The sequence below is a fragment of the Episyrphus balteatus genome, chromosome 1, assembly GCF_945859705.1.
Source record: "Episyrphus balteatus chromosome 1, idEpiBalt1.1, whole genome shotgun sequence".
NCBI classification, from domain to species: Eukaryota; Metazoa; Arthropoda; class Insecta; order Diptera; family Syrphidae; genus Episyrphus; species Episyrphus balteatus.
The window spans coordinates 10,685,594-10,696,837 of NC_079134.1; the positions used below are offsets into that span (position 1 = coordinate 10,685,594).

General features: G+C 32.6%; 1 protein-coding gene across 1 annotated transcript; it reads right to left on the reverse strand.

The window, feature by feature from the left end:
* Nucleotides 1-2,624: 2,624 nt before the first annotated feature.
* LOC129921491 (ATP-dependent DNA helicase PIF1-like) lies at nt 2,625-9,381 on the reverse strand. The gene is made up of 3 exons (XM_056003332.1): nt 8,423-9,381; nt 8,209-8,369; nt 2,625-3,867 (listed from the first exon to the last, which is right to left on the reverse strand). Exons 1-3 carry the CDS (start codon nt 9,201-9,203, stop codon nt 2,824-2,826), a joined length of 1,986 nt encoding a protein of 661 aa, XP_055859307.1. The 5' UTR covers nt 9,204-9,381; the 3' UTR covers nt 2,625-2,823.
* Between the last annotated feature and the right edge of the window lie 1,863 nt (nt 9,382-11,244).

Consider the following 11,244-nt stretch of genomic DNA (forward strand, 5'->3'; position numbering starts at 1 on the left):
TGAAACTGTTCGTTTGGCACTCAATGACAGTTCTAATTCTGAAAAGAAGAGAAAATCGATTCTGAATTTTGAGGCAGAATCAAAACCAGAATCACGCACACATGTTCACACTTAAGACGTCAAAGTAATAAAATGTCATTCTTTGTTGTTCATTTTTCAATTTTTAGATTTTTAACTATGCACAAACTTTAAACTATATATTAAAATAAAGTGAAGAAAACAAAAAAATAATAGATAACTTAATAATAATAAAAAAAATAAAAAAAAAAAACAAAACTTTCATCAGACGTTCGCATTTGATGTTTCACAAATACAAAGAAACCCAAACTTCAGAATCAAAAAAAAATATACAACTCTGATCGTTTGGCATTCCGGATCGGACAGTCCCGGACAGTTCTAAGAATTCCCAAACGAAAACGCTATTAATGTCGCATACGTTACGCAACATATGTATCTAATTTATGGTGACCATATTTGTTAAATTGCGACTTGTGGACGCTTCATTACATAGAAGGGATAATATAAAATTATTTCTAATAGCGTTTTCGTTTGGTCGTCCGGGACTCTCCGGAATTCATTCGAACGATTCTGAAACTGTTCGTTTGGCACTCAATGACATTTCTAATGCACACATGTTCACACTTACGTCAAAGTAATGGAATGTTATTGTTTGTTCTTCATTTCTGAATATTGAGATTTTTTACTATTCCAAACTTTAAATTATATTGAAATAAAGTACAGAAAACAAAAAAAAAAAAACGATAACTTTTTATGGAATAAACAAATTAAACAAAATAAAACTCTCATCAGGCGTTCGCATTATTTGGGGTTTCACAAATACAAAGAAACCCAAACTTCAGAATCAAAAAGATGTATCCAAGTTTGTTCGTTTGGGATTCCGAATCGGACAGTCCGGGACCGTTCTAAGAATTATCAAACGAAAACGCTATAAGTGTTCAAAACGATCTAAAAACTGTTACGGCACTTTAAATCTATTTCAAACACCAAAAAACATGCAAACATTTCATATACGTTACAATGGAAAGCTCCTATTGTGTAATCGAAACGAGCGGCAAGTCAACGATACGTAAGTAAACGATAGTCACGATGAAGAGCGATCATGTAAAATGAGGAAGTCGTTTGACCAAACTAAACCGAAAAAAATATTTTTTTTAAGGCTAACATGAATTCTACCAGCAAACGCAGTAATATTATGACAGTTAAACGAAAACGACAGTTAAACGATAGTTAAATGGCAGTTGTAAAGATTAACGATTATCGTTGAAGTAAAACGATTATCGTAATACGTAGTCGCATTTCAGCGATACTCGTTTTACAAAATAGGGCCCCTGTTTAAAGATTTATTCTATCACTTCTAGTTTTTAAGGTGTACTCATCACTATTTATAAAATTTTTATACTATAAGGCCTCAAAAACTAGTTTTCAATGAAATTCTTTTTTATTTTATCCAAAATATATATTTTTCCGTAATATTTTGGGTTTTTTTTTAACCAAATAATAAGTCACAAATATGATTCTTTTCGAAAAACCATTAATTTTAAGTTCTGTGTTGGAAGAATTTACGGAAAACAAAAAAAAAAATTGCAGGTATTTTTTACGGATTTTTAAAAATGTTAGTTCTAAACATTTGCGTAGCGGGATTTTTTTTGCAAAATGTTTGATTTTGTTATGGTCGGAGATTGAAGTTAACTTTTTTTTTATTTTATATCGCAACTTATATGTGAATTTTTGATCATATGATTGAAATTTAAATTTTTAGGTTTTATTTGGGCTTTAATGATCTTTATTTTTGGATGCAATTAATGAAACACTAATTCATCTTTTTGTTACCCTACGTTTCGCCGGTTTCTTCCCAGCTTCCTCAGGGGATTTTTTATTTGATTTTTGTGGTGAAAAATTAAATTTTAGTACATTTTTATTATTCTTGTTTGAATTTAAAATTTTAAATAAATAATTTAATAAATTAACATGAAAAACTAAACAAAACACTACAACAAAAACTTAGAGCTATTATCACCAACTTTTTATTCACCACTTTATACTTTAGCTTTTAAAAAAAGTACCTTTAATCTGAGTTATTAAAAATTACTGCACCAGTCTTTGGAAACAGCGTGTTAGACACAAATAAAGCAACAACTGTAATGTAAAATGTATGGAAATGTGAGGTTTTCTTTTGAAAATTATTTGCGTCTCTTATTCCACCTGCAAAAAAATTTGAATGTGAACAACTTTCACCCGGAATTTCCTGAACTATAGTAATGTCTGTGCAATGAATTAGAATATTGAGTGTTACGGGTTGAAAATGTACACTTATTTTACGCAACCATGGTATTTCACTAAGTTATAAGACGTGTGTGTTTGCAAGGAATTTTGTTTTTCAATTACAGAGAATGCTCACCTAATCTACTTTCTTGGAAACCTACGAGCTTCCTTTTTTCTTTTTGTTCCATACACTTGGAGATGTATATTTGCCTGAACGAAATTTTTGTAGGAAGATGTGCCACTGAGGTCCCCAGGTTACCTACCGGATTACTTTTACATCCAACTAGGAATGATATAAGGGTTTAGAATTAAATAAACTTAAAAGAAAACAACTTACTTTCTTTATAATGAAATATTTAGCTTTATTCCCAGTTCTCTCTTCTTTGTTCTTTTACTTTTCCAATACAATTTGCTACCAAGAACAAAAGAAATATACATATTTTTTACCTCAATCTTAAACCTAAGGAATTTTTTAAGATCTTAAATTAGACGAGAATACATATTTAAATTAAACTTAGTCAAGAATTTAAAAAATTTAATTTAACCAATCGACACCAATGGTTTGTTCATGAGACTCTTTTTCAATTTTGCCAAAGCACTATTGCCACCATTATTATCTTTCTTAGCTTTTGTATTCTTATTGCCAAGTGGAATCATTGTGGTATCGTGCAAACGTCGTCGGAATAATTTATAAAATTGCAAAACCTGTGGATTCGCCCAAACTTGTTTTGCATCAAAGTCAAGTATTCTTACACTGTCTAAACTCTTGGCACGACTTAGAGCCACATAAGCTTGTCCAGCTTCAAAGACTTTTGATAAAGACATTTCAACACAATCAAGTGTGAGTCCTTGTGACTTGTGAATAGAGAAAGCCCATGCTAGTTTAAGAGGCACCTGTCTGCGGGTAACATTTCCACCAGTTGCAGTCTTGATCATCCATTTTTCATGTTTACACACATATTCCTGATTGTTCTTGAAGCGAACTGTTGGAACTCCTCGATCAATTTTGACCACAACTCCTCGAGCACCATTTACCAAACCAGCTGCAATGTTAATATTTTTCAACAACATAACTTGGGCATTAATTTTCAAATATAGCTGCGATGGAGCTTGCACTAAACCATCAAGCGTCTTCGACATTGTCGCATCACTGTCCTCAGCTTTGAAAAGGACTTTCTCCCCTTCGAGGTTCTCCAGCTTAGATTCATTGATAGAATTGGCATCGTTGGTATGTGAACACAATTGGGTGGCTAAAATTCCATTACCTTCAATTTTCTGCTTCGACGTAGTCATGAGACGTTTGGTGATATCCTCACTGACATGACCAATCCGCAGATGATTGAGTATTCTCACAAATTCTGGGTCACTTTGACGATGGACTTCTTTCAGTTCAAACACACGCTCGATGCATTTCTCCCAGGCACTCGATTGAAAGCAAAAACGTTGGTTATTTGTTTGGGGATTATTGTAGTCTTCACGTTTGACCACAGGCGGAAGTTGCAGGAAGTCCCCACATAAAATCAATTGAATCCCACCAAAAGGTCGGTCATTCTTTCGCACGTGACGGGCAACGGCTTCGATTTTCTGTAACATAGAAATAAAAAGTTGAAATGTATAAAATGAGAAAACTTATATAACAAAAGGTTATGGGACCTACACTGCATAGTCAAGAAGAAAAATAATATGTAGAAGAAATTCTCAGACGATGTAGAAAAATTAAAAGGACGAGAAGATTTTAACAAACGGAAATTTATGGTCCAGCATGCTCTGAAGTTGCAAGGATGCTGGAGCTCTATTCTTAGAACCGAGACGAAAGAATTCATCAAAGAAAGGTTTATATCGAGATTAATTCTGTACATACCTCCAACTTTGTACGCAAATATTCAGGGAATACCATGTGCAAAAAAAATGTTGAAGAAATTGAACGGTTTTATCAAGTTGGATGAAATTTTCCGATGGGTTTTGGGGTGCTGAACTGGAATCCGAATTTAAAATTTTTCTATCAGTTCGTGTTTTTGAGGTATTCAAGTTTTGCTCTTTGGGGTGTGTTAAACTCGAACGCGAAATTAGATTTTTTCTCAGTTGCGTTTTCGAAATATTCCTGTTAAAAAATCTCAATAATCGATTTTTTGCTAAATATTAAGCACTTCCTTAGTATCTGCATCGCCCAAACTAAAGCTGCTAGAAAAAACTGAGGGCAGCTTTGAAATTAGCGATGCCAAATTAGAAAAAAAAAACAGTTAAAAACCCCATAAAACATAAAAAAGTTGCAATTTTGTTTGCCAATGTTATAAATACTGCTCAAAATCTTAATCAGATTAGAATCGTGGTAAGCGAAAAATGGGTCGGGAGTTTGATCATTTCAAGCTAATGATAATGGCTATCGGAAGTAGTAACATACCGATCACTAGAGGCAAGATTAAAGCCAAATTACTCCAAGACTAAGAGAGTTATCTAGATGCAGGCGCAAGCGGCGGCATTTCTGAAGCTCTGTTTCGAAGTAGGGGTAAGAAACAAATAAAAAAGGATAGTTGAATTGCTGATGTGAAACGAATTATTTGCTATAAATGTAGGGTTCAGAGGAAAAACAGCACATGTCAAAGATAAACTTAATAATGCGGTCTTGTTGTATTAACTGAGCACTATCTGATGGCATCCTTACTTTGAGAAAACAAATCTTGCTAAAAGTATAAATAAATGATGTGCCTTTAGTACTGAATTGTATGGAGAACAAAATTTTAAATAGCGTTTTTCTCGGAATGAGTTGGAAAGGACTTGTGCTGTTTTTCCTCCGGACCCCTCAAATTTTATTGCATTTAGAGCAAAAGTTTTGCAAGAACAAATCAAAAAGTGTAACTGCTACCATGGGTCCTGGATGGCTTTTGTTCATTTGTTGCCCATTTTGATGTAAAAGGAACGAAGTGGTTTATAGACTCGGCTGCGTTTTCGTATATGGCAAAAAACAGAAATATTTTTTAAGCATTCATAGTTTGCAAAGGAAGAGTTATCAACAACTGCAAATAATACAAAGTTGCAAGTTTGTGGAAAAGGAGGTATTATCGTGGGCACAAAGATTGGAAAAGAAAATTTTCTGATTAAAAACATGTTTACATATTCCATTGAAGAACTATTAATATCGTTCTCTTCAGTGTTACCGTTATTTAATTTTGTAGCTCTAAGCTTAAGGCTTCTTTTAAATTTGAGAAAACCCTCACAAATACTGCATTCTATTTTAACTAAATATTTTCTTATATACAGCTATTACATTTTTTGTTGGTCGTAGTTCTCACTATGCAATAGCTCATACATTTTCAATTTTTGGTTATTGCAACAAAAAATAAAAACTAATTAATAGCAAAGGGTTAAATGATGCATTAAAGTGAAAATTTCTAAAAACGCAGATTCGCGATTTAGGATTTCTGTCGACGTAATCATCTGTATGTAAATCAGAATTAAATACGAAGAAGTTACACTAAAAATTGTTTTATTGTAAGCAGATTGTATGTGCTTATTTATTATCCGTCAGCCAAATGACTAAAACTCGTTTAGGTCTCAAATTTAAAAAATCAAAATGCCAAGTTCTTAACTAAGTTAAGCTTGTGGCACCAGCCAGCGTTCTTGATATAATGTGTAAGCTGGATATGGCAAACGAGTATACAAATTTACAAGCTATGAGCAAAGAGTTATGGCACAAACTCTTAGGGCACACCAATAATTCCGATCTTAGGAAACTTGATGAGAAAAAATAGAATTTATTGGAGACGATGCCAGTCGCAGAACAAAAAAGATTACTTTTCCTACAAGTTCTTCAACGGAAATATTGGGATGTGCTTGGGCCTATAAAACGAATGTCAATTGGAAACGTAAAGTATTATGTACTTTTTCTTGATGATTTCATCAGTAAGGCCTCAGTTATAGCTATGAGTAAAATCAATGAGTAAAAATTGAAACATCAGGAATCTGAAATCTTTTACTGATGAGCGTTTATAGCAATCAGTAAATTTACGTCATTAAATTAAATGTTTATTTGACATTCGCACCTCAAGCAATTTTTTTACTGTTGATTTCATCAGTAATTTTTTTAATGATGGCACCGGAACAGTAAAAAAATCGAACGTCGTCAGTAAAACGAAATGGAATTTTTTTTGGCATTTGGCAGTCAGCTGTTCAGTAAAATGAAATTTTATCAGTAAAATTTATAAAATGGATTTGTGAATAAAATTTAACACAAAATGCATTGATTCTTTTTGCAAAAATTAGTGGAAATATGTTTTTAATTTACTTCATCAAAATTTTCAACAAAATATAAGATTAAAGTATTCAAAATAGCAAAAGCAAATTTTTACTGATGGATTTTACTGATAGCTATAACTGAGCCCTAAGGTATTTGTGCAAAGAAAATGGTATACACCACCAAATGTCAGCACCGTACAATCCGCAACAAATCGGCAAAGCGAAATGCATGAACAGAAATTAGTTGAAATGACCCGAACAATGATTGCAGATACTAATTTAAAGAAGTTCTATTAAGCAGAAGCTATAAGTGCTTATTTTTCTAACCAACTCCTACGAAAGAAAATTAATATAAATTGGCAGAAGAGATTTGGATTTATCTCATTTTTGTATATTCGACAACTGTGATGTGTTGCGATGGTTTTATCACCTAAGAGCTCTGTTATAGCTATAAGTTAAATCCATCAGTAAAAATTTTGTTTAACTATTTTGAATACTTTAAAATTTTATTTTGAGCAAAATATTGATTATATTTGGTGCTTATTTTAACTTTTTTTTTTATCAAGCAATGCATTTGGTGTTAAATTTTATTCACAAATTCATTTTATAAATTTTACTATTCAGAAAAAAATGAAATTTCATCAGTAAAATTTATAAAATGAATTTGTGACTATAATATGACACCAAATGCATTGCTTCTTTTTCAAAAAGTTAGTAAAAATGTGTTTTTAATTTATTTCATCAATATTTTGCATATACATATAAGAATCTAAAAGTATTCAAAATAGTAAAAAAAATGAGCTTAAGTTCTTATCTCACTTTTCAATACAATTTCTTCAGAACTATCTCATTTCCTTATGATAGATCTCTAGAAAATGTACTGAGATAGAGCTTAAGCTCATTCTTTTTGTATATGAGCCAGTATGATCCAATCAAAACGAAATTTATAATATTAGGTTATGTTAAATTTTTAGAGAATGAGATGTATTTTTCATCGAAAGTTTCAGGCGAATTTAATCGGTCTTTAAAAGAAAATTTTTCAGATTATTCAGATTTTGTGGGAATATTGATAATTTGATATTAATTATTTTGATTTTGATGAAGAAAATTCTGACCAGAACAATTCCATGATAGAAAACGAAATGGTAAGCCTTGAAAGAAATGCTGAATCTGTTACACCTTAGATTAGAATTAGAAGAAAAACAACTGAAATCCAGTAATCGGGTCAATTCAATGTGATTTACGAGTTGACCATTTAGATGCAGAAACAGCTTTTTTACAGGGTAATCTCGAGGGAGAAATCTAACTTCAGGCTGCAGATGGTTTTGATATTCCAAATAAAACCGTATTAAAATTGCACAAAACTATTTACGGACTTAAGAAATCATGAAGAATGTGGAACAAGAAACATAAGTATGTAACTTCAAAATAATAAGTTGTTTTTTTACTTCTTGAAAGAAATATATGGGAATAATAAGAATAATATTTTTCATAAGAAAACCCATATACGTACTAACAAAAAACAAAAGTGTCAGTGGTTTAATGGGAACAACTCGTTTATAAGAAAGAACAACAAAGCAAAAGAGGGCCAACAAAAAATGGGTCACTTGTAAATTTCCCTGATCAAAGCGGATTTCAACCCAAAAACAAATTCAAGAAAAGCAAAGTAAATAAAATAAATTAATGACTCACCTCAAAGAACAACCCATCAACCATTGATATTTCGTCAATAATCAGTCTTTTACATTTCCTCCAATTCGACGAGGACACAGCCCGCGATGCTAATTCAATGCAACGTGTTAAACTAGCATCGCCACTTCCAATTCCAGCAAATGCATGCAATGTTACTCCACCTAGAAGAGATTTTCATGAATCAAGACTCCGATTGTTCAATTAGAAAACTTACCAATTAAACAAGCTGCCACTCCAGTAGAAGCCGTAGCAATAGTTCCATCTGGCGGCAAAGCTGAAATAATCTTCTTTAAAAGAAAACTCTTTCCTGTTCCCGCCGAACCCGTAAAAAAGATATTCTTCCCAGCGACACAAGCTTGCAAAACTTCAGTCTGCTCCTGGCAGAGTTTAACACTCTCCTCGGTTAGCGGAGAAGGTTGATAAAGCTTTTTAGCCGCCGGAGCGGAAGAACTTCCTTCCGACCGAAGCTCATCGAAACGCCTCTTTTTGACCGCCTTGGGAGAAGGTGTGGTCACAGTGGTTTTCGATATACCAGCTGCCTTTCTGGCCAAAACCATTTCAGCCGTTGTCACTGGGCTAACTTCCTCAAAAGTACTTGGTTTCCCGGATAACAAATGGGCGCGAAGATTCTTTTGAATCGTTGCCTCATCTAGATTTTCATTTGGCGAGGAATTCAATTTTATAAAAACAATTCTTAAGAAATTCATTAAAGTTCCTGGAGGAGCATTTGACAAAAACATTGAACAGTTTTCGGCTTTGAAATTAAAAGTAGCTTTGCCTTCGTTCATGAATTTTTTATGAATCATGACTTCTTTTAATTTGAATTTAATGGGTTTGGATTTTTCAGTCGACACTTCAATGAAAATTTCTCGTAATTCATTGCGAACGAGACGAAGTGTGGCTGAACGATAGACTAATTTACGTCCGGTGACACCAACGGAATTTGTCCATTGAATGTTTGTGGCACAGGTTAGGACGGCGTCGTTTAGATCCATTTTTTTTTTTTAATTAAAATGGGATTGTATTTTATTATTAATTTATTTTTACTACAAGCACCTGTTAAAATAATATTCGTGGAAGTTAAAAAGAAGTAAAGTGGGAGTTGAAAAGAAAAATGGAAAATGGAAGGGAAAAAATAATGGTGATGGTTGAATGAAAACGCGGGAAAATGGTAAACTGGATTTGAAAATAGGAAAAAAAAATGTACTCAGCTGTCATTTGTTTAAACTTGAAGTTGGGTGGTGTTGATTAGTGTGGTTTGTGTGGGAAAGAAAGAGATGGACTGTGTTCTGCAATGAGATTATAGTGCTAGAGGCCATTGTGTGGTTGTTCTGAGAACTAAAATTTTAAATTGAATTTTGAAGAATTTTTAGGCATTGATTACATTGGCCCGAAATGTGAAAAAGTAGAAAAGTGAAAAAGTAGAAAACGTCGCCTCAATAATATAATGTCGTATGTTACATTCGGCTACTTTTGGGAAAACGCAATTAAAGTTCAGATTTTTTTTCTCGAAAACTGTACGGTGAATTTTTTTTTTAAATATCATGACATATACAGAAAATATTTGTCTATTGAATTATGGTAGAATTATTTCAATATTCCAATCCAGAAACAAATAATAGTAAATTTTCTCCAATATGCCGATGTCGTATGTTACGTTTTCACAGAAACTATTTGTTAGCCAAACACATACGACAAATTGATGACACATACGACAAAAATAAGCAAAGTATTATTCGAAACTTGTTTACGACATACGACAAATAGATGTCAAATTCAATGCGAAAAACAAATAACTAAGGTTAATTTATTATCTTTTTAAAATCACATTGGCTCTTGGTAATAACCCGAGTTTAGCAAAACTCGATTTTAACAAAAACATCAATGGTAAAATAACATACCTACATCTAACTTCTAAACAATTGGTTTAGATAGAAGCAGTTCACCTGTAAAATGATAGAACTTTTTCAATTTGGAAGTGAGATGTATGTTTTATTTTTTGTTAAAATCGAGGTTTCGCTTAATTCGGGTAGGTATATTACTATGGGTTATTGACTTCATAACAGAATTCTTTCCTAAAGATAAAATCACATAAAAAGAAAAAAAAAATAATAGGTCCATTATTTTTAATACTACGTTTCCACCTACCCTAAATCCGAGATTTAGCTAAGTAGATTTAGCATAAATCTCGAGTTTTATTCTAAATCTCGCATTGAAAATCTTAGATTTAGGGTAGATGAACCCAAATCTGAGATTTAGCGAAGTAGATTTAAAATAAATCTCGAGATTTATTCTAAATCTACTTAGCTAAATCTCGGATTTAGCGTAGGTGGAAACATAGTAGGTTAGTATAAAGCAATTTTATAATTAATGAGATTACAGTTTACTAATATTAAGTTATGGGGACTTTTCACGAGTCAATTTTTGCGGTGCGGCGAAGCTTTTCGACCCGTGTGAACGTAAGTCGCAGACGACTAAAATGACAATCCCCATAGAAAAATCCTAGTCTACCGACATATCGTGCGGCTAAAATCGACTCGTGAAAAGTGGGCATTACTATTCAAGTTGAATTAATATTATTAAAGTTTTAAGATAGCACGATAAAAGCTCCATACAAATTTCGTAGGGCCAAGTTTTCATTGTCACTGGATTCGAAACATTGGGGGAACCTAAAGGATCGGCATCAAAGAAATCATCTTCCAATATTTCGTTACGTATGCTAAATTAATAAAATCATGAAACCACTATTTTATGCATTTTATATGCATAAAATAGAGCATAAAATAGGGCATAAAGCTCCTCGGATAAACTTGGCGCAGGTCGACTCGTCCGACCTGCTCGACATCTTGATTGCAACTGAAATTACACTCGTCAGTGTCTTTCCTTATGGAACGACAAACGTTTACTGAAATTCCAGTAAAATATTGTTTTATGTGTTGCAAAAACAGCACATACGACAATTATTAACCGAACGAAGAAAAACACCGATTTGTATGAAAAAATTGTAGTATGTAATAATTTTTGTCGTATGTGCAC